Source organism: Podarcis bocagei, assembly GCF_964188305.1.
Source record: "Podarcis bocagei genome assembly, chromosome: 14".
NCBI classification, from domain to species: Eukaryota; Metazoa; Chordata; class Lepidosauria; order Squamata; family Lacertidae; genus Podarcis; species Podarcis bocagei.
This window is the reverse complement of record NC_138139.1, coordinates 21,716,102-21,740,176: the sequence shown is the minus strand read 5'-3', so window position 1 is coordinate 21,740,176 and position 24,075 is coordinate 21,716,102. Positions and strand designations below refer to the sequence as shown.

At 44.3% G+C, this 24,075-nt stretch overlaps 1 protein-coding gene across 6 annotated transcripts in view; it reads left to right on the top strand.

Annotated features, from left to right (window-relative positions):
• Positions 1-24,075, top strand: part of AKAP13 (A-kinase anchoring protein 13) — a 246,861-nt gene that overhangs the window by 210,096 nt on the left and 12,690 nt on the right. For all 6 annotated transcript variants that reach the window (XM_081170988.1, XM_081170990.1, XM_081170989.1 and 3 more), the window contains 15 exons: positions 2,851-3,016; positions 5,606-5,673; positions 6,761-6,824; positions 7,324-7,459; positions 8,740-8,849; positions 11,936-12,082; positions 13,101-13,351; positions 14,542-14,667; positions 15,023-15,140; positions 15,849-16,097; positions 17,887-17,963; positions 19,396-19,577; positions 21,160-21,242; positions 22,113-22,292; positions 23,727-23,888. In XM_081170988.1, coding sequence (XP_081027114.1) covers positions 2,851-3,016; positions 5,606-5,673; positions 6,761-6,824; positions 7,324-7,459; positions 8,740-8,849; positions 11,936-12,082; positions 13,101-13,351; positions 14,542-14,667; positions 15,023-15,140; positions 15,849-16,097; positions 17,887-17,963; positions 19,396-19,577; positions 21,160-21,242; positions 22,113-22,292; positions 23,727-23,888 — 2,119 coding nt within the window. The remainder of the gene's footprint in view (positions 1-2,850; positions 3,017-5,605; positions 5,674-6,760; positions 6,825-7,323; positions 7,460-8,739; positions 8,850-11,935; positions 12,083-13,100; positions 13,352-14,541; positions 14,668-15,022; positions 15,141-15,848; positions 16,098-17,886; positions 17,964-19,395; positions 19,578-21,159; positions 21,243-22,112; positions 22,293-23,726; positions 23,889-24,075) is intronic.

The window sequence follows — 24,075 nt, the reverse complement described above, 5'->3', positions numbered from 1 at the left end:
ACTCTCATGCCATCTCTACTGGATTTGGAAGAAGATTCCATTTTATCTGCTTTCAATGATGGGTCGTGGGTTTCTTTAAAAAACAAACAAAACATTTTTTGATTGGTGTTTTGAAAAGGCCTTTTCCATTGCTGAAGCTGTTATACACCATTTCCTGTTTTCTAACTGAAGCCAGTGTCTGCTTGCCTGCCTGCCTGTCTCTCTCTTCTCTCTCCTCCTCCCGCCCCCCTTTTCTCTCTCATTATTGGAGTGAGGCTGGTCCTAAACCAAACAAAAGCCATACAATCCCTTAAAAAGAAGGGCTATGTTTGTTGGGGAATTTAGAATCTTGGTGCTTGCTTTGGTCCTGCTGGCTGAGAAGCAAAGCGCTCAGGTAAAAGATATCTTTTTAATGGACAAATGGATGCTTAAAGTCCTGGAAGTGAAGGATTGTTGACTCACACAGAAGCCTTCTTGAGCCATAGGTGTTGAGAAGAAAACTTAGAATTCATGCTGCGCATGTAGGCGTCTTGTTAGCCTCTTTGAGTTATCCGTGCTCTTTGATGTCAAAAGGAGAAGACGGGATTAAGCAATAATGCTACTTAGTGTTTACACAGTCTTTTCAGAGCCTTCAAAGCATCTCAAAACATATTAACTGAGTAATCCTTGCAACAGCTGCCTTCAATAAGTTGGTGTTATTTACCCTCTCCTGTTTGTTTGCTTTTTGTAAAAATTCGACATTGCACCCGTCATTTCAATTAGGCGTCTTACAAGTATAGAATAGAATAGTTCTTCGCAGTTACAATATATGGAGCCAGTGTGGCACAGAACTTGGGAGTGAGGCAGTTCTGGGTCCAGACTGCTACTAAGCCGTGAAACTCACTGGAAGACCCTCAGCTGAAATTCCCTGTGACCAACACAAACTACCTCTCAGGCTTGTTTTGAGGACACAGTAGGGATCAGCAGCCATTAACACTTAAAAGCTGTGGATCATTGAAAAACCCTGGCAAATAAAAAGGCACTTTCTTGTCAAGGATTCATTACCAGGCATATCTCTCTGTGGAATCAGGTTAGCAAACTTAGGCTCAGGATAAAACACCTATGGAAGCCACAGCAGACAAGCAGCCCAGCCCTGCTCACGTTTACTTGAAAGTAAGTCTCACAAAATTCAGTGGTGCTTACTTCCAAGAAAGTGTGTTTACAGAAGGATTGATGCTTCAGACAGGCCTAGTTGAAAGAACGACTGCTTGCTACAGCTTTGTAACTTTGCATTATCGCTTTGGAATGTAGTGCTTGAAATGGGGCTGATAAGACTTCCCTCAGGGGTTACAGTCAGAATTGTAGGTATGCGCTGTGCTTCTCGAGACACTTAGGACTGAATTCAGAGAGACACGGAGATGCAGAATTACGTAGCATGTTACCAAGATTTGCATGTGTCATCCAGGGGGCTCAGAGCTTTTCCTCCTGAAGACTGCAGGGCTTGCCATAACTTTTGTCGCCGTTCCGCTATCGCTGCCAACCCTTTCAGCTTCCCTCCTGCAGTTACCTGTGTCGCTGCCGCTTTGGCAGCTACTTGGAATTGATAGAATTAAACAGACTTGCTAATCATCTTTTGCCCTCTGAAATACTATTTGAGGTCTGTGGCTTGACAAGTGCCATAAATATCTGCCGATTCATACTAAATATGAGCGAGTTCATCAGTCATGAGAAAATAATAAGGAGACTGCTGAATCAGACCAAATTGGGTCCACATATCCCAGCATCCTGTTCTTACATTGACCAATTGGATACCCATGGGAAACTTAAAAGAAGGACTTGAGTCCAGTAGTACTCTTCCCACTTTTGATGGTCGCCAACAGGTATTCAGAGGCATAATGCCTTGCCTCTGACAGTGGAGGTAACCATTGCCCTATGGTTAAACAGCCGCTGATAGCCTTATCCTGCGTTAATTTATCTAATCTCCATTTTTAAAAAAACAACAACAAAAAACCATCCAAGTTGGTGGCTATCACTGTGATAGGCACCCACTATTTATGCTTTCCAGAAGCAATTGAAAACATGTTTCTTTGGAATGGAGGTCTTTCGTGGACTACTTAAAAAAGCATTAGAGTCAAATGAAATTGCGAGTGGGATTCGAGATAAAAGCAAGTGGAAGAAAAACGACAAGATAATCGTAATAGAGGGTTTTTGGTTGTAGATAAAGATAAAATGCAGAAGAAAAGGTTTGAACAAAAGCACAGTGGAGGTGAGAGTGGGAAGTCAACTTGTGAAATAATGTAATTGTTTGATTTGAAGGTTATTGTGAAAATGTTTGAAAAAATTAATTACACACACACACACACACATTTTTCTTTCAACAGGCTTTTCCAGCTAGAAGAAAATATTTCTCCTGTAGATGTTTGCTTTGTGTTGCTTTTAAACCTAGCTTGTTATTTTTTGTACTTAAAAACAACCACCACCTAGTTTAACTGTTTTTATGATACGTTTGTAAATTGCCTTGACACACGCAAAGAAAGGTGATTCATAAATTAATAAAAGTGCAATAGTAAAAAATCTTACAGGAGTGAATGTCCACAGGCACTTGCAAAGGTAAATACTTACAGCCTTGGTCATGTGGCTGATTCAGACGTGCCTCATTCTGAATTTCCACAGCCAATGACTCAGGACTGAGCTTGGTGTGAGACAGAATGGGAGGTGAGAATACCTGTGGTGTCCAGTGATATGGCTCCCAAATATGTTTTCCCTCAGGTGAAAAGTGTCTTACACACACACACACACACACACACACACACACACACACACACACACCAAAGAGCTCATTGTCTTTGGGGTTTCCCATCCTCACACATTTCTTTTCTTTCTTTCTTTTAGGAAAAAGAGAAAGATAAGGAGAAAACAAAAGAGAAGGACAGAGACTCCAAAGAAAAGGACAAGAAGATGATAAACGGGCACCTCTTCAGTGCCACCCCGACGGTGGGGCCTGTCCATTGTTGCCACTGTTTGAAGCCTTTTAACAAGGATTCCTTTGCCTGTGCAAGTGAGTGCCATTTTTCAGCCCTGTGTTCTATTGCGGACAGACATGTGGAGCATTATTTTCCAATCAAAATGTAGATGGGTGATGGTGAAATTAACAAAAGTGGCTGCCATTTTGGTCCCAGAGAGCAATTTAATAGACTCCAAATTGGTTCCAATAATAAGGCCAATTTGAACACCCGGGACAAGCCAAATTTATTTATTTTATATCTTGCCTTTACGTGTTATCCACCCAACAACCTTGTGATGTAGGTTAAGGTGAGAGTTGGGTACTGGCCACAAGCTGACCCATTGAGCTCCATGGATGATTTGGGAGATTTGAATCCAGTCTTCACCCAGCGCTAAGTGTTGTACAAAGTAAACAGCAGCAAAGAAACAAGGACCAAAAAAAAAAATCATTTAAAAAAAATCCATTGTGCTGTGGCGGAGTTAGAGAGTGTTGGACTTAGACCAGGGAAATCTGGGTTCAAATGAATGGATGGCCTTGAGTCAGTCTTAGCTTGCAAGGTTGTGGATATTAAAAATGGGGGTGCTGTTCTTTGTTAGAGACCTGGTGTGGCCCCCCTCCAGAAGTTGAAATCAGGAGGTGTTTGAATGGTTCAGTGTCAGGAGAGCTGAAACCCTTTGCCCTTGGTGTATGACATCATCGCAAAAAACGAAAATCGGTTTTGCAGTAAGGACCATTTTCATAAGGAAGTATTCATTAAAATCCTTGCTTTCCTGTTACGATTTTGCATACCTCTGCTAATGACCTTCTTGACTGCAATGCGTTCATTTTCAATCACTTCTCACACATCTAGTAGTTCTGGTCTTCAGTTTATATGCTTACTAGTTCATTCCCATGACCGGGCAAAAGGTGATGCCTTTCAGAATGTAAAATTTTCTTTAGTGATGCGGGTGAATACTGAACTGTAAGTCATTGTGTACGGAAGTAGCCAGAGACAAATCCCCTCCTCCTTTCATTCCAGGAAACATAGCACAAAAATCAGGTCAAAATTATTATTATTGTTTCCAGATAGAAAATGATGGCATTACATCTAACAAGTTAGTTTCCTGGGGGAGGAAGTGTTCAGAAGGGGAATAGAATATTCGTTGTATAGTCCCTTTTAAAACCTAAGAATACTGACCCTTACGTCAGGGCTTTTAAAGTCAGCATGTGCTGTGAGCCCTTAATCAAAATGAGTTTGGGTTCAAGTGAGGCTTTTGAGCAAAATAAGTAAATAAAACAAAGCTATCTGTTAAACAGACATTGGGTTGGGGGATCTATACCTGACTCACAGGTTGTGACGCAATTCAGTATTTTCCTTTGCCTAACGTGTACAATGTCAAAACTGAGCCACGTTATCTCCACGGGGCATTTCCTCGTCTGAGAACCTGAAGTTGCTGGTCTGTTGCTATTGACTCAGGTGAAAATGCAAAGGTTAACCGATTAGACATTTTTCTGTTGCCCAACCAGTATTGACTGTGGCGATGACGAGGATTATGAGAAACGAAAGTAGCTCGGCTTTCTTCGCACCCACCCCCAAAGTCTTGTATGCATAACGTAGCGCCGTAGGGCTTGTGATGGGAAGAGTTGACAACTTATTCTGATGTTCTGTGACAACACATAACATTTCTCTCCCTCAAGAAGCTCAGAGCAGAAATGGAAAAACATAGCTTAGTTAAGCAGCTAGTTTGGACAGATAACAGCTCTCATAAGTGCTCATCTTGCCCAGGAGTCAGATTGACTGTAGCTGCTTTATCACAAATTCTCTATGATGGCAAGCCCAGGTGTGATGGCATAGGGCATGTGTATAGCAAGAACGGACGCAGGTGGCGCTGTGGGTAAAAGCCTCAGCACCTAGGGCTTGCCGATCGAAAGGTCGGCGGTTCGAATCCCTGCGGCGGGGTGCGCTCCCGTCGTTCGGTCCCAGCGCCTGCCAACCTAGCAGTTCGAAAGCACCCCCGGGTGCAAGTAGATAAATAGGGACCGCTTACAAGCGGGAAGGTAAACGGTGTTTCCGTGTGCGGCTCTGGTTCGTCAGAGCAGCGATGTCACGCTGGCCACGTGACCCGGAAGTGTCTTTGGACAGCGCTGGCCCCCGGCCTCTTGAGTGAGATGGGCACACAACCCTAGAGTCTGGCAAGACTGGCCCGTACGGGCAGGGGTACCTTTACCTTTACCTTTACCTATAGCAAGAACAGTGCTCCTTGTGAGTTCTGTAGAGGAAGGAATGGGAAGTGAGTTTTGGGTGCTTACAAATTGCAAAGGGTTCCTTTACTGGAAATCTGAGTAGTAAGGGAAGGGGGAAATGGAGAATGTCTCTATTTACTTTGATGTTGGTCCATTGGCTTTCTTTTACATCTCATTTCCTGCTGAACTTGATATTTCCCCATTCTTCTGCATTTTAAAGTTGGAAGATTTGGTGGCAGGATGATAGGAGGAGTCAGTCTTTATTTCTGGTGGCATAAATAATTAACATGAAAGAAAGCAAATTTTAGCTGTCCCCATGGCTGCTGGGCACCTAAGGAGGTCTGAATTGTTAAACTCTGAAGACTATCACGAGAAACTAGGCAAATATTGACATGTGCTGCTGCCCTTCATTTTATACAGGTTGTGGTATTCTGGTCCATAAAAACTGTAAGGAGAACGTGGTTGCTTGTGCCAAAGCCAAAATGAAGGTAAGAATGGTCTTGTTTCCTTTTGTGCAAAAAAAGAGACAATTATCCAAAATTTTCTGTTTGTGCCTAGAAATCGTATGGTAGTAATATGACCAGGATGTCCAGAGCACAGACCTCTGATTTTTAGAAGAGCAGGTTTTCTCTGTCTTGAAAAATCTCACATCTTCTGCTGTTTTAAAATGTTTGTTTATTCAGTATTTTTTTTTCTACTGCGGAACTCAAACTGACCTACAAGAATAAACAAACATGCATTAAAACCAGTTTAAACAGAGAAAAATATAAACCTCATTCCCATTTTGAAAAGGCAGGACTTAAACATCACATTCCTTGAATAAGACAGCAGATAATTAAAAGTCAGAGGTCTAGGAGAAATTGTATTTGCCTGTCACCTAAAGACAGGTAGATAATTTTTTGTACTTCTTGATTGTAAACCACTTTGAGGTTTGTTTGGTTATTTTTTACAAAGTGGTTTACAAATCCCTAAGAGACTTACAACCATAATTTAAGACATGCAAAAAGTTAAAACCTCAATATGTAATGATAGCGCCAGGCGAGCCTCTCTGGAATAGCATTCCACAAGCAGGGAGCCACCATTGAAAATGCCTGTTCTTGTTTTGCTGCTCTCCAGACCTCCCATAGACTGGGCACATGGAGAGAAGCCTTAGATGAGGATTTCAGGGTCCGTATCAGTTCATACTGGGGGCAGTTCATACATTGGTTTCCAGCCCTGGTTCTTGCATATGTGAGAACAAACTTTGGTTCATCATCATGGTTAGCTTGAACAAAGCAAACCATGGTTGGACATATTTATTCTGTTAATTTATATACTGCTTAACTACAGAGGCCTCTCAAGCAATTTTCAAAAGTTCAGTACAAAAGAGTAAAAATCCACTTAACCTAGAGAAGCAGAATTCAGTTAAAATGCCTGCTGGAATGAAACTAAAGTCTTCAGAATACTAACAGGGTGGCTGTGTCACACTTTAAGGGTAAATGTGGAGATGCCTATGTATGTTTTAAGCTCCTTCAACAAATTGTTTCTAATGCAGAGTATCAATTCATTTGTTCTCTTTATTCTTTCCATCTCCAGAAAGGAGGAGGCCTTCTAGTCAATGATACTTCCTCGTTACCTACAGTAATTATGAGAAATAAGCGTGAGTACCTTCCCCCCCCTTCTTTACTTCTCGCTGCAGCACCTCAAAAGTTGGCACCAGAGCTCCCCCCCCTTTTCTTATTGTAATTATGACATAGAAGCGGTTGTATGTGCTTTAAGATCATGAGCAGAACATAAAGTGGTAGCCAGTGCTGGTCACATTACTATCATAGGCTCATTAATTTCAGCTGGTCTACTCTGGAGTAGGACTTTTCCAGCATATATATATATATATATATATATATATATATATATATATTCTTACCTTGGTGGTGCATGAATTCTGAATGTTGTGCTGAAAATGCAGCTGCAAAGCTTCGTAATTATGCCTGTTCTTCTTATACCACTCGTGATTGCCATGTGTGTGTGTTGTTTAATTCTGTTTTTTTTCACTTGTACTGATGTGTATTTTTATTCACATTATTGTAAGTTGCTATAAAATTCTCACAGGCCTGTTGACTGTAACTAAAGAGATGGTGACAATATGTCCCCCTTTGCAGCCTCTCAGCCAAAGGAGAGACCTCGATCTGCGATTCTAGCCCCTGATGAGAACACCGTGACCTCCATGTTCAATAGCAGGCGATCCCAGCATAACCCTTCCCTTTCGAAAAGCGTCTCCATCCAGAACATTGCTGGGTAAGGGACATTCTTTCTGGGCAGGTACATTTGGCGCTAATAAGTGCATGGTTTGATGAGTTGAACAGTGAGTAGAGGCACAACTCAAAGGAAGAGCCTGTGAAGAAAACCCCAGGCTTAATTCCTGGTTATTATTATTTTGCAAATGGAAGGATTTTAAGTGGCAGGGCTGCAAGAGAACCCTGCCTGAAACTCTGGAGAACTGATGCGAATCAGAGTGGAGAGCGACTGCCTAGATCAGCGGTTCTCAACCTGTGGGTCCCCAGATGTTGTTGGACTACAACTCCTATCATCCCTGAGCTCTGGCATTGCTAGCTAAGTGTCCCCCAACATCTGGGGACCCACAGGTTGAGAACCGCTGGCCTAGATGAATCAGTAGTTTTACTCCTCTGTACGTGGTTTCACTTTGGGGTGGAGAAGCTACAGGCTATGGGCCATATTTGGCCCAGCACGGATTCCATTCTGGCTGTTTCTGCCCAACCCTGTTTACCTGCTGTTATATGTCTCTGCGTGCCATTATACGTAGGCTGGATTGATTACACAAAATAATCGCCCATGGGGGAACTATTGTTGCACTGCTGGCCCATGCAGAAAGCCTCTGCTGTTGCTGGTCCCAAACATTGTGCAAAGGATGGGTAGGACAACCCAGCTACCATTCACTGGGTGTCATAACGTCAGGTGATCAACAGGAGGTTTGCCCTGCTCACCTGTCAACGTTGGCCCATGGGGATGGGGACAGATAACAATCCGTCCCACCAAGCCAAAAAGGTTCCTCACCCTTGTAAGACAACCTGGCGTGTTGAGTGGAGGTTCGCACCTTCGTATGGTGAGATGATTTGAAGTATGGATGGGGAACCTGTGCTGCTCCTCCAGAGTTTACTAGAATCCAACTCTCATCAGCCCTAGCTAGCATGGTCAATGGTCAGGGACGATGGGAGTTGGGAGTTTTAGTCCAGCAATAATTGCAGAATCACAGGTGTCCCATCCCTGGTTTTGGATACCATAACCACATCTGGGCATATATGCTGTCCCCTGCTGGCAGAAGGATGTTAGTAGTCGATGTGTTTGAATAATTGGAGATTTCAAGCAATTGATTGTGGTAGGAATGCTATTGGAGGAATGGGGGTTGCAGGGGAGAAGATGCAGGCAGCTGCCCCTTCCCCATCTCATATCACATCCTCCCTGCATTCCTCAGTGGAGACCCAGGTTTCCTGAGTCAGCTGTCCAGCAAAGGTAAAATTCTGAATGGCCTGTTCTTTTCTGTCTCTGTGTCCCTCCAGAGTTGGGAACGATGAAAACATACTTTCATGGAAGTTCCTCTCCCAGTCAACGGACTCCTTGAATAAAATAAGCCGGGTGAATGAATCCATGGAGTCATTAACAGATGAAGGTAAGTGGCAGCAGTAAAACAGGCTCAAGTAGTGATCATAAGAAGAACCTGCTAGATCAGGCCAATAGCCCATCTAGTCCAGCATCCTGTTCTCACAGTGGCTAAAATCAGCAAGCAAGATTCAACTGCAAGTGGTGATGGTTTGAAGCATCCTATGTGTACAAAATGTCCTTGAAAACATCCACCAAATCAAATTAGGTCTATTGTAGACTGCCTCCTGATGGACTAGTTTTACTATGTGCAAATATATTATTGGAGGCACGTCCAACTCCCAAGAGACTGTGATCTACTCCCAGCGTGGGTGTGGGAGGATTGACTGGAGTTGTTGAGCTTTTTTGGGGGAGGACTGACAAGGCTTATTGAGACTGATTGGCTTTGTAGCCAAATAGCATCCGGTGCTACAGCCTAGACACAAGATTATTGCCTCAGTTAGAACTAGGCTCCAAATTTAATTGCGGCTAGCAATTATGATTAGTGGTTTCACTTTTATAATACAATTCTCACACTCTTATATACCGGTCTGGTTTGCATGTCATGGTGATCCAGTGCTTATTCCTGGAGAGGCATTGCACCCACTTTGCTCCTTCCTGGTTTTTTTTCTCACAGCAAGGCAGCTAAGCCAAGGTTTGATTTACCGTATTTACTCAAATCTAATGCTCACCTTTTTTTGGCCAAATTACATCGAGAAAATTAAGGTGCGCATTAGATTCAACGGCACAATTTACATTCACCAGCAAATCCTTTTTTTGTTTTGTTTCAAAGTTCTGAAAACTGAGGTATGCATTAGATTTGATGTCTCATTAGACTCGAGTGAATACGGTACTAAGTCACCTGAGCCCAGGATCATGGTTTAGCATTTTCCTTCTTAACCACAGTCTAAAAATCATAAACCAAACCTTCACTCGAGATTGTGGATAAGGGGGAGAGATCTTAACCACAATCCCAGTTTTGAAAAGTGTGCTAAACTAAACTTTGGTTTAGTTGCTGCAACTTACTAAGCTAAAAGGATGAGGGAGAAGAGTGGCTACAATCTCCTCCTTGGGAGACCACACGTGGTTTGGGTTAGTATGTGACTGCTGCCACTATGTGGCCTGCTATCTTTTCATAGTTCCCAAATCAAATGATTACTTTTTCTGTTCAATGTCTGAGTAGGTTGTTTTGGACCTGGAAACCAAAATTCTTTGTGCGCCAGGACATAGCCCATCCGTTAATTCATTTTATCTAGGCACAGCTAAGACACACAAAATGGTGTCCTTTCAAGCAGCAGTGAGCAGTGGCTGCTTTGGTAGCAGATAATTTTTTTCTAAAATTGTATTCAGAGTACAAGTAAGCAGTTTCCTTCTCTCTCTCGCTGCGCGATGTGCTGCTATGCTGGATAATCCCCGGCTCCAGGCTCATCTGTTAATTGCTTTCATAGCTCGAATTTGCAGGCTTCGCAGAGCCCCTTTCAACCATTCTGTTAATTTCACCAGAGTAAACAAAGGCGGATAAATTGCACCTTAATTACAATGCAATTACATGTCATTACATAAATGGTTCGCTCTTGGAGATATACACTGTAATTGCGGATTTACTAAGCTTTAACTACCAAGTAACTTATGGAAGACTTTTGAAAAACAAAAGGGGGGGGTAAAAGAATTACATGGTTACCCGAATGGAGTTTAATGGTTCTACAAACGATCATCTCAACGCTCGGTAATGTGATAAAGACATCAAAGCAACCTTTAGCCAGTCAGATTTTACTGTGCAACAACATCATGAATTCAAACCACACTGAGGGTATTCCTTCTTGCCTGCACTCAGAATGGGATAAAAAAGACCCTTCCTCCAAAATTATTGCTTGGGTGGGTGTGATACTGCTTGGGGAGGTTCCTCTTGCCCTGTAAAATGCACCACCCTTCCTTCCTTCCTCTGTTCATCTCTACTAGTTACTTCTCCTGTCCAATTCACATAATGATGCTTCCCATATTGGTAACACATAAATGCAAATAATGGCTGGAGCTCTCCTTCTTTGGTCAACTTCCAAGCCCCTGGGGTGTAAAGCTGAAGGAGAGTAAGCTTCAGTAGGAGCAGTTCAGCTGAAGAGGCTGAGTACAGATTTTAGAGACCTAATAGAGGCCTGGACTTTGCCGGGAGAGTTCCCAGGGAAGTCGCAAAATGCTTGCTGACTCTGCTGAGTCCTCCGTTGAGTCCTTGCATCCCTAGGCAGGGCCTGATGTTTCCCAAAGCCTTGCCTCTTGAACTAAAGTGCACTAAATTGTAAGTGGCGCATTGGAATAGCCTTGGTGGTGCTCTTGTCTTTCCCAGTGGAAGATAAGCAAGCCACCGGCAGAAAGAACATGCTAGGGTGGAGGGGTCAAAGCCTCAATTCTAGCTTCCTTGCAGATGGGTCTCTGTTACTTACTAGGAGAGAGCAGGTCAAGGTGTTGAGAAGAGTGAGGCGAAAGCACTGACAGAACCAATCTAGTACATTTTCATTGTGCTGAACCACTTCTGGGTGGTGGGTGGAACAGGTTCATGTGCTCAAATCCTGGCTCAGTAAGCCAGAATATTCGTGAGCTCTGTGCACCCATGTTACCCCTTTGCTCCCACTTGGCTCTTTTGTTCATGGAAGTGGGGAAGCAAACTAGGGAGCTGCACTTTCCATTTATGTGTGACCTGGCCTATGAAGCTGTGATCTAAAGCTGTCTTCCAGCTCTTTGTTTGTTTTTGGGTGGGGGTTTTTTTAATCCTCTCTTGTACGAAGGGGCTGTATGAGGAAGCACAGAGGGTCAAGCATATCCTGGCTTATTAAGCCAGGATTTGATTGTCTGAAGCTCCCCACCCAAAAGGTCTGAGTTGCTCTTCCAAAGTTCAGGATCCGCTAACTCAGATTCTGACATGTCTTCAAGGAGGTTCTATGAATTCTGTGGTCCTTAGGCTTCCTGGACAGGTGATCCTAAATTTGGGTCATCATCTGATGAGATGCCAATACTATATTTTGTAGCACATGTATTGTTAAAAGCATCAACCCTGCAGTTCAGCAAACTTGGGGATAAAAATACTAGGAGCATTTGTCATTCAGATTTCCTCTCTCCACTACCCAGGTGCAGATATGAATGAAGGCCAGCTCATGGGAGATTTCGAAACAGACTCAAAGCAGCTGGAAGCCCAGTCCTGGAGTCAAGTCGTAGACGCCAAGTTTCTCCGGCAACAAAAGAAGGATGTTGTGAAGCGGCAAGATGTCATTTATGGTGAGCGTCACAATTTAATTCTAAGACGATCAAAATTCTGCAAGCACAGAGGCAAAATTCTGCAACCTTTGTACATTAGCAAAAGTGTGTGATTTCTCTTTTTTACATTTATTTCTTCTTCTAATCCCAGGGAGGGACAAGATGGTATAGAGACGACTGAAGCCCCTTTCCCCCAATCTTATTCATTATTTCAGAAGGCATTCTCCCCCTTGGTGTTTTCTTTTTCTTCTAGAATTCATCCTTTTAAGATTCTGTTGTTTGTTTTGCTGTCCTGTTTTATCACGTTGCTACTGTTTGATGTGTGTATTCTTGGTGATTCTTGTTGCCTTTTATATTGTCTGTGAACTGCCTCAAGAAAGTTCTGATTTCAAGTATAGGAACGTTCTCAGTTACTAAACCAGAGCTGAGATGCTTCGAGAGCCAAGTTCTGTGACCCAGGGGTGGGGAACCTCTATCTATAGAGGCAGATGTGGCCCTCCAAGCCTTTTTTTCATCTGGCCTTCAGGAATCTTCGCACTCTGTGGACACACTCCTAACTAGTCCTGCTTTGCAATGCCTTTGAGTATTTTCGCCTATGTTGAATGAGCCCTTAAACTCAGATGATTCTTCATGCTTGTTTGGATGGAGGGTAGAAAAAGATATATTACAGAGGGGATACCGATGTGATGCCAGCTGAATGTTTCTAGACTACAACTCCCATCAGCCTCGGCCAGCATGGCCAGTGGTCAGGAATGATGGAAGTTGTGGTTGGACAACATCTGGAGGGCAGCACCTTGGCTATCCTTGGTGTGTAGTTAACCAGCTTACTATATAAAAGCAAAATTAGCATGAGTTGCTCTTTTGCTTCTGGCCCATTGCTGCCATGTGGCCACTGCAGGCTGAGGACTGTGGCCCTCAGGCTGGAAAAAGTTGTAATGGCCAGTGCTACATTTTGTGGCTTTTCTCTGCTTTTCCGGGCCCTTCTCTGCTAACATCCCCTGTGTCTGTCTTGTCTTCACCTCTCTATGTTCTTCTTCAGAACTGATGCAGACGGAAATGCACCACGTCCGCACCTTGAAGATCATGAGCGACGTGTACAGCAGAGGAATGGTGCAGGAATTGCAGTATGAGCAGCAGATGGTGGAAAAAGTCTTCCCTTGCCTGGACGACCTGCTGAACATCCACACCCAGTTCTTCCAGCGGATTCTGGAGAGGAAGAAGGAGTCGCTGGCGGACAGAAGCGAGAAGAATTTTGTCATCAAGAGGATAGGGGACATCCTTGTGAACCAAGTAAGCACTGGGAAGTGTATCTGAGGGCAGCGCAGGGCACAGAGCCTGTGTTTCAGTCCGCCTAATCTGGGTTGCACATGCAGCAAACTAAAAGCCATGATTCTGTGTGAGGAATGGCAGAATTCTGCAGCCTCTGTTAGCAAATTAAGTGTCTGTTTTGCACAATTTATTCTGCCAGGTGTGAGCAAGAGCAAATAGCTATATCGGGTCCTAAAGCCCCCACGTCGCTGCAAATCCTGCTCAGTAGGCTTGAGGCAGGATCCGGCCGTTCTAGTGAAGTCAAAGGCAGTATTTGCTTTTGCAAGCAGACCTATTTGATTCCTTGCAGCATCTCTGTGGAGCGCTCCAAATGATGCTGTACAGTGATGCATAAAGATTGACACTTACATTATTTATTTTGAGATTATTTTAAACATTCACTTGATTGGAGTCAGATAGCTCTTTTAGTGAATCCAATGGAAAAACACGCAGCAGCAAAACCACAATGGGAGCAGAACTGAAGCACAACAGAAGGAACGGCATGTTTACTGAAGAAGGGGCACAACCTCAGGGAAGTCAGATTGCATAACTCATAGCTCTCTGAGGTCCAGTTATAACCCTAAATGTGTAAAAGGGGCTTTAAAAAACAAAACTGTAACCCTTAATATTATGCAAAAGTGTCCCAAGTTGATCACTGACATCATCGGGGGGAGGGGCACTATTAGTGGTCTCCCATGGATCAGAAACACAGCTTTGCATCAATAAGAAGTGATGCATTCAGTGCTGTGGGCCCAGTTCTGTCAAACTTCCTCCCTCTAGAAGTCAGACAGGCCCTGTCCCTGCTAAGTTCCAGGTGTCTGGTTAAAACCATTTTATTTCGGAAGGCTTTTGCATCATGGATGTTCTTCCTTTAAATTTCCAAGAGATTAAATTTCTAAGGCTTAATTTATGGGATTTTTATAGTTGTAAGACACTCTGAGACATAAGATGGTGAAAAGTGGGACATAAGTAAACAACTATAAATGAATAAAAGCATTAATACCACCGTGAGAGCCACCACTTTCATTTTCCTACAAGAAGTGCTGGGACGTTTAGCACAAACCATGGTCTGCTGTGATGTTTCAACTGAGTGAGTGGCTGATGATTAGGTCACCTTACCCACTTGGGGAGACCGCTGGTGAACTCTTAACATATGTTTTAACTTCTGGCAGTTTTCTGGGGAGAACGCTGAGAAAATGAAGAAAACCTACGGCAAGTTCTGCGGGCACCACAATGAGGCGGTGAATTATTTTAAAGACCTTCATTCCAAGGAGAAACGGTTTCAAGCATTCATCAAGGTAACACCAGTGTTTTGCAAATGTTCTCTTGTATAGAGGTGGGGTAGGGAATAGGGGGAAGAAGCATGCAGGTGAAGCTTCTTGTATATTGTGCTTCCTCCTTAAAAATCCAGATTCTTTCACCAAAGTCAACCACATATTGCAAAGATAGGGAGCCTGTGGCCCTCCAGATATTTAACCCTGGGCTTCTAGTATCCAGTTTCTAGGCAGAATATGTGTGTGTGATCAAAGTGGGGTGAGGTAGGGATAGTTTGCAAGGAATAACTGCTCAGTAGCAGCAGCAGCAGCAGCAGCAGCAGCAGGCTAATGGTGAGGAGTGTACCCTTTATCTTTCATTTCATTATTCTTTCTCTAGAAAAAGATGAGCAGCTCTGTGGTGAGGCGTCTGGGCATTCCTGAGTGCATCTTGCTAGTAACACAGAGGATCACCAAATATCCTGTGCTGCTACAAAGAATACTGCAGCATACCAAAGGTAGGAGAAAAGCTGCCATTTTCCATCTTGGTGAGCAAATGGCGATATGGACCTCAGAAACCTTGGCATTTTATAATTGGGCTTGTGGCATAGAAAGCACCCATTGCAAAACCTTTTAGCATCCCTTTGTGCTTGCTTGCTGAGAGACTGTTGTCTTAGGATATATTCTAGGTGAAAGAAAGCTGTCTCTACAGCAGCCTCCATTTCATGGAAATGGTCCTGCGGCTTCTGAAACCCTCATTCTTCTAAGTTGTTTCTGTTTAGTTCAATTGCACAAGTGTAGGTTTGTGTGGGTCTGCTGATTCTTCATGCCGCTTCTGGCAACGATCCCTGTTTTGGCACTTGTACTGTATCACGATGCTAATTTTACCTCCATACAGTTAGCTTGTCTCTCCACACCCCTACAAGCAAGGCAAGCAAGAGCCAAAAAACACTCTAGGTGTGAAGAAGGGCCAGCTAAAGGGTTTAGCCAGGGGAGAGTTTGAAGGCCAGAGAGGGTTGGAGGGCTCCATTTGACCCCAAGCCCCAAGGTTCCCCACCTCAACTCTACACAAATTGAGAGAGATCTAAGTGTCACTGTCAAATGTGTGCTCAGCAAATAGCTGGGAGGGTCAGGGAAAGGGAACGTAAAAGAAGTTAGCTAAAGCTCAAGAGCTGGGCGAAAAGAATTAAGCGAGAACTGAAAGGTGGGTCTCCTTGTGTTTTAAGAAAACGACGAGGAACATCAAGATTTGGTGCTGTCCCTAAACCTGGTGAAGGAAGTAATCACTGCTGTGAACAGCAAAGTCAGCAACTACGAGAAGAAGATGCGCCTCAATGAAATCTACACCCGGACGGACAGCAAGTCTATCATGAGAATGAAGAGCGGGCAGATGTTCGCCAGAGAGGACCTGCGGCGCAGGAAGTTTGTCCGGGACGGGCCCATCTCCCTGAGAAACGCAGCCAGCAAATTGAAAGGTAAGTGAGCCTTGCCATCTGTATTCCCTTCCTGTCCCTGCATATTGGATAAAGGTGTAATTCGTTGGACCCTCCACATTGGGACAGTCTTTTAAATTCCTAGACTGCTTAAGCACAGCTGCTTATTTAAAAATGTGCGCCCTGCATTTTCCCCAGTGGATTTCCAAAGGCCTACAGTACTTTAAAACTGTTGTGTTGTAAAGAGAGAGAAAAACCAGGACCATAATAACAGCCAATAAAGCCAGCAATATTGGCATAAGACGGCAGCAGCAGCAACCATTCACTTAGCAGTGGACCCCCATAAGCCTTTTGCAACTGCAGTGCTTTAATGTGCTCTCCAAACCCCAGCCAAGATGAAGCAAGGTGAATCTCTCTAGGGTGGGAGTTTGGATGTCACTGCTACAAAGCTCCCATCCTGTATAGCTGCCCACCAACAGGGCCTTGGGGGATGACCTTCATGCAGAGTTAACCCCCCAGGTGTTGCTGGACCCTGGCTCTTGTCATCCCTGACTATTGCCCCTATTAGATGGGGTTGATGGGAGTCGGAGCCCCCCAGTATTTGGAGGGCCACAGTTTTCCCCACCCCTGCATAGTAAGCTGCCTTATACCAAGTCAAACCACTGGCCCATCTAGCTCAGTATTATCTACTCTGACTGGCAGTGGCCTCTCCAGGATTTCAGAAGTGAGTCCCTCCCAGTGCTACCTGTAGGGATATTTTTTTCCTGCACAGCCATGTGATGCTTCTGATGCTTCTGTCCAGCACACAGACCCAGGTTGGTACATCATACTTGCTGGACACTTGTTATATGGTACCTGGGAAACTATCTGAATAGCAGAGGTGGATTGAATTGCTTCTTCTACAGCGTGATTCAGCTGGAATAGTGTTTAGCCCATGGGGCTGTGGAAACCAAGTTTGCCATTGCCTTCTAAGTTTTTTTTATATATATAAAATTTTTATTGGTTTTTCACAATTTATATAAACACAAACAATGCACAATACAAACAAACAAACACATAAACAAACATGTATAATTTCAAATCCTTTTTTCTTAAACCTTACTTCAACCATTGCCTTCTAAGTTGCTCCAGGATGTGCCACCTTCAGTCTGGGGTAAGGTTACCAGATTTTTTTCAATGAATCCAGGGACACTTTTCAACTTCAATGGATTTTGTATGGGGACTGATTTGTAAATCCGGGGACTGTCCCTGGGAAACGAGGACGTCTGGTAACCTTAGTCTGGGGGAGATGGTTAAACTCTCCTTCTGGGTGAACTCTCACCCTGGAGCATATTGGTTGTCCTGTAAGCATCCTGCCATGTGTCAAGGAGAATTCTCCTTTAGTTTCCAGAAACTAAAGGAGAATTCTCCTTTAGTTTCCAGAAACTAGTATTCTAGAAATACTTCATGTACAGTGAAATGATGAGCTGCAAACACTGCCATTGCTGCACCTTGTGGAAGAAACTTGCTGCTTGTGGCCACTACTTCTGGAGAAACTCCCCTTGACCTGACACTTTGGTCTTTTGATACTGATGGTCGAGGTGGGTGGATGGAGAGCTGCCTGCAGCCAATGAGAGTTATACCCAGCAAAAACCACTCCTTAGAAAAACAGCGTTTTAACACCTTTTCCTCTTAGGACAAAAGCATTGATTGTGAATAAGGAGCATTTGCGCTCTCCTGCCCACTTAGCCACCTCTTCCCTAAACTTCCAGGTCTCTCAAAGGACTTGAGGTTTAGAAGTGAGCAAGTGTTTGTGTGTTTTTACATGGTCTGTTGTGTTTTTCTTTGCCAGAAGTCCAGGCTGTTCTCCTCTCAGATGTTCTGATATTTCTTCAGGAAAAGGACCAGAAATATGTGTTTGCATCTCTGGTAAGATCTTTAGTACTTTCTAATCAATAATAATAATTATGATAAATATACATTTGGCTAAAAAATGAGTTACTGAATCAAAGATGATTCTTGTATTTAGTTTTTGTTTGTTTTTAAAATTATCTGCTCCTTTCACTCCTTTTCACCATTTTTAAGGAAAGGCACACAGCCTCTGAATATATTTGTTTGGGGGCAAAAAATTCCTGGCTCCTATTTTCTCTGTGTACATTTTCCTTAGCATCTTTCAAATTTATTACTATTATTTTATTAAAGCATTTGCTCCCTTCTGGGCAAAGCTCACTGTTATTAAAAGAGCAAGAAATAGCAGGAATAAAGCAGCACGTTAAAACAGCAGAACTGTACAGAATGAAATTACAAAATGGGATTTAAAAAGCTGGTTTTTAAAAATCTTTTCAAAAACCTATAAAATGCAATGGTGCTTTTGATCTTTAAGGGGGGGGGACCTCCAAAATGCCCAGTGGGGCAATGTCTTTATTAGAACCAACCAAAATGCCACAAGATTGCAGCAAGCGATTAAGTTCCCCAGAAGTCTTCATTGCATTAGCTGACCTCAAGGCCATAACATGCAGTAGTGATTACCTAACTGTGCATTTCAAAAGTTTATTGTTCTCCTTTCCCATTCAGTCCTACCCTTTGCAGAGACACAGAAACGTATTTGGCAATCTGTGATGATGTTCCTGTGTTGGTATAAGTAAGGAAATATACTGTCAGGAAGCAACACACAGCTTAAGAGAGTCAGTTTCCGGACTCTCTGCAACACGAATGGGGCATCTGTGGCTCCCCAGATATTGTTGGGCTCCAATTTCCATTAGCCTTTACCAGCATGACCGGTGGCCAAAGATGCTGAGAACTGGACTCCAGGAACTTCTGAAGGGCCACTGGTTCTCCTCCTCGGCTGTACAATGAATCCAATCTAAACCAACATCTAGAGCCCCATTTAGGCTCTGATTTAGGGCAGCTTCATTATATAGTAGGTGGACTTGTGTTGGACAAATCAGAGCAGTAGTGAAGAGTTGAGCCAAGATGTTTTCCTAGTCCAAATTCTCCCTACCATTAAAACCTACTGAAATGCTTTAGTAAGTCGCTTGCTCTCATTCGCCACAGCATCTAAGATTGGCTGCAGGTAATGAAACTGATTTGTAAAAACGTTACATGGAAAAAATACGAGAGACATTACACATACTTCTGTAAAACAAGAAAATCTTTAATAAAACAAAAACAAAAGATTGGCTGCAGGCTTGAGAAACTCCCATCACCTGTGTGTGTGTTTAAACTGAAGTACCTTAGAGGGGGATATGTATTAAATAATCCATTGGTTAGGGCTTGTAGTGGTTAAGATAGAAAAGTAGGCCTGTCAGGCTGCATCAGACTGAAAGCTGATTGATTTGTTTTCCTCTCTTCTTCCCAAAAGGATCAAAAATCCACAGTGATATCTCTGAAGAAGCTGATTGTCCGAGAAGTAGCCCATGAGGAGAAGGGTTTGTTCCTTATCAGCATGGGAGGGAAGGACCCAGAAATGGTGGAAGTTCGCGCCAGCTCAAAGGAAGAGCGCAACAGCTGGATACAAAGCATCCAGGACACCATGAATACTATGTAAGCAGCTGGTGGTTGGTCTGCGGAATGCATGGGCATTGTGTGTGGAATGCAATTGCAATCCAGTTTAGGATTGGCTGTGTCTCTGTGGCAGGGTGGCATCAAGGTGGAGGCTGCCCTGGAGCATTGCTCCAGTATTTGAATGCTCTTAGGATGTGCAGGTCAAGGACCCACATGTCCATTTTTGATGGTGTTGTGGTGCCATGTTGAATGGAAGGACCATAGATCTGGTAGAGCATCTGCTTTGCATGCCTTCCGCAGCATCTCCAGCTAGCGCTGGGGCAGACCTCTGTTTGAAACCCTGGAGAGCAACTTTCCAGACAGGGTAGTGAGGGTACTGAGCTAGACAAGGGATGCAGGTGGCGCTGTGGTCTAAACCACTGAGCCTCTTAGGCTTGCTGATCGGAAGGTCGGCAGTTCGAATCCCCACGACGGAGTGAGCTCCTGTTGCTCTGTTCCAGCTTCTGCCAACCTAGCAGTTTGAAAGCATGCCAGTGCAAGTAGATAAATAGGTATCACTGCTGTGGGAGGGTAAATGGCTTTTCTGTGCACTCTGGCTTCCGTCATGATGTCCCGTTGCGGCAGAAGCAGTTTATAGTCATGCTGGCCACATGACCCGGAAAGCTGTCTTTGGACAAACATCAGCTCCCTTGACCTGAAAGCGAGATGAGAGCCACAACCCCATAGTTGCCTTTGACTGGACTTAACTGTCCAGGGGTTTTAACCTTACTGAGCTAGATGGACGAACGGCCTGATTCAGTTATAAGGCAGCTCTTCCTGTGTTCCTAAGCTCGGTGTCCTTGCATCACATTGAATAAAAGGGAGGAGTTCCAAAATTTCTGGCTAGCTCGAACATTCTACACGCTGATTGTTGTTGTAAACTATTAAACAGGACTATATAGTAAGCAGGCATGCAAAAGACACAGATCCCTTTGTTGGAAAAAGGTCTATGTGTAACTGAGCTGTGTTGACATTGTTGTTAAAGTTAATGAGCTATACAAAAGCAATTCTGAGATACGCTAATCCACTGCATTTCTGCAGTTTAATCATCAATCAACCACTTTGCTTTTTTAGCCGCAGGCTGCTAAAACTGAATTGTTATATAAATAAATAGCATCTGTACATACAGCTAAGTATCTTGTCTACATACGACTTTAAATGAGCATAAAACTAAATATGACTGATAGTGTCTTACTGTAAAGTTAAATAAACCGGGAAAAGATGTACCGCCAGACGAGAATTCAGTACAAATAGCAACAAAATAAAAAAATTACCAAATAATGCAAGTTACAAATCCATCCGATGTAAAATTGCCCAATGCTGGACATCAGTAGGCAAAATTGGCCACCTACTGGCCGACTTACTGTAATGTTTGTTAAAAGTTTGCTTATATTCAAGTCCAGGCATTCTAAGCCTTGCCAGAAATCTTGTCGCCTCTGCAAAGAATGAAAGCCTTTTCCTTCCTCCTAAAACATTTGCTTCCCACTGACACCCCAAATGAGCACTTCAGGGGTTTCAAAAAGATGCAGAGATGTTGATGTTTTTCCTGCCCTGTTCTACTCTGTTTTGGCTCTTCCTGCAGGGATAAGGAAGAAGATGAAGGCATCCCTAGTGAATCGGAGGAGGAAAAGCGAGTGCTTGACACCAAAGCCCGGGAACTGAAAGGTAAAAACAACAGAAGCTGTGACCAAAACCTTTGCCTAAAACATGCCATAAATGTGCAGAGCTGGGGAACCAACGCCCATCCAAATATGAGAGTCATAAGCCCAGCAGCCCCAACCACTGTAGTCAGTGATGATGGCACTAACTGGAGGGCCACAGGCCTTTTAGAAGCTACCCAGTAAACTTCACGGTGTTTTGATTCCAAATGCCCTGTACTGAGACCTAACTCGCTAATTATAGCACTGCACTGGCTCTTAAACCTCCCCTCACTTACTCTATTTTGACTCAGTTCATATGTGATACTGAGCCAAACCATGGTTTAGTGTGAATGTGCTGGGCTCCCAGAGGTAGCTCATTGTGGCCGCTTCGTTCCTCCTCTAGTCTTGCTGATGCTGTGAGCTGAACCACAGTTTTGTTTTAACTTGTCATCCAAACCCATGCTTTGTCTCGCTCGAGATAAACCTTCTGAAACTAAACCTAAGCCAGCTTTTGCAAACCTGGGGGTTTCTGGATGTTACATGACTATAACTCCCTGTTTGTTAGCCAAGTTGGCTAGGATGGGTGGGAATCTCAGTCGAACGTCTGGAGGGCTCCACACTGTCTACACAGTTCTTAGCTGGAAGGAATAATGGTCTGACTAGGTACAGTGTTGGTTTGCTTTGCATCAGTTTGCCCTGTCCCCTCATTTTGCAAAGCATCCTTTCCCCATGGTAATAACTCTCTGTGACCCGAGTTTCTCTCGATTCCTGTGATTCCCTGACTTGCCAGAAGGTGGGGCCTGGGTCTCAGTGATTGCGAGTCCCACCGAGTTGCCGAGGCACATTCTGTGTTCTGCAGCAGTTCTTCGACTGACCTTCCCCTTCTACCCCACAGAACAGCTCCATCAAAAAGACCAGCAGATTATCACGCTGCTGGAGGAGAAGGAGAAGATCTTTCGGGACATGACAGACTGCAGCGGGCACGAGGACAGCTCGGGGGCTAGGACCTTGTTCCGGGCCAACACAGAAGAGGCACCCAAGGGGGAAAGTGTGATGAAGAGCGTGATAACTGAAGGTAAGCTTCCATTCACTGCCCTCTCCCCAAAAGGAATTGTATATTCACCTGTATATTCAGCCTTAGCAAATGCACCCTTAGCAAATGCAGCCTTAGCAAATGTAGCTCAGGGGCGGCAGTGTCTGCTTCCAGGTTCAATTCTGGCATCTTCAGGTGAGGGCAGGGAGCATCATCTCCTGTCTGGAGGCCTGGGAGCTGCTGCCAGTCAGTGTAGACAATCCTAAGCTAGGATGCAGGGATCTAAACTGCAGCAAAGGTGAGACAAATCTAATGTGGTTAGACAGATTTAATTTAGGAAATGAAGTTGGAATTGGTCCCCCGTTTTGTCCACCACTTTGCCCAAGTCAGGGGGCATAGTCTCCCAGGCAGGACACCTGTGCTTGGTGGCATGCGCACCCACATACCATCATTTCAAATCTCTCCTGAACCCACAACCCAATTCTTAATCCCTTAACCTTCATCCTTTTCTGAAACTTAAGCCTAAGCCACCTTTTGCCAACCCGGTGTTCCTCAGACGTTTTGGACTCCCAACTCCCATCTGCCCTACCTAGCCTGTTGACTGTTGCAGTTATTAGATGTTGCTGCTCTTGGGGAGTTTTGATTATAGGGAAAGTAAAGACTGATTGGGGACGCAGGTGGCGCTGTGGGTTAAACCCCAGAGCCTAGGACTTGCCAATCAGAAGGTCGGCGGTTCAAATCCCTGCGACGGGGTGAGCTCCCGTTGCTCGGTCCCTGCTCCTGCCAACCTAGCAGTTCGAAAGCACATCAAAGTGCAAGTAGATAAATAGGTACCGCTCTGGCAGAAAGGTAAACGGCGTTTCCGTGCGCTGCTCTGGTTCGCCAGAAGCGGCTTAGTCATGCTGGCCACATGACCCAGAAGCTGTACGCCGGCTCCCTCGGCCAATAAAGTGAGATGAGTGCCGCAACCCCAGAGTCGGTCACGACTGGACCTAATGGTCAGGGGTCCCTTTACCTTTACCTAAAGACTGATTGCTGAAAGGTCCCGATACATAAGCACATTTATGTTGGCTGAGGCTGGTGGGAACTGTAGTCTTAACACTTCTGTAGGGCACCAGGTTGCCAAAGTCTAGCATAAGCATTTATAATTTCATTTGCACGTGTTCTTGCCCTGTTTCTCTTGCCTCAGCCGCCCTTCCTCTTTGTCTCAGTGCAGATTGGGAGTTTTTTCTGGGTTCAGGGACTTTTCATCTTAATGTTACTCTCTCTGTAAAGCCCTGTGTGCTTTGCAAGCATTGGATGAATCCTCATGATGTCTAGCTTGAACACAGGTGACTTTGCAGACTCCCATAAGTCACCCACCACTGCCTTCACAACTTAGTTTCTTCCTAACATTCAAATCTGCATTGGCAGGTTAGCATGAATGGAGTTTGGTCATATAATTAACTTCTGGTTGCTTGCTTCTTCTCCTTTCAGTTGAGCTGTTGCAAGGGTTGGTGAGCAGGAGCCTCGGAAGTGCCCTTGGGCAGCAGATGAGCAGCCTCACCTTGGAGCAAGAGGGTGTGGGACCCGTCTCCCTCCCCAGGAGGGCAGAAACATTTGGAGGATTTGACAGTCACCAAATGAATGTCTGCAAGGGTGAGTATCCTTTTCACCTCTTCCCCAGGCGCCATGGTTTTCCCTAGAACTTCACACTGCTTTTGTGTTGATCTTTGCATGCCCATCCCCTCCTGAGCTTGCGTCCAAGGTAAAATAAAAGGTAAAGGGACCCTTCACCATTACGTCCAGTCGTAGCCGACTCTCGTGTTGCGGCGCTCATCTCGCT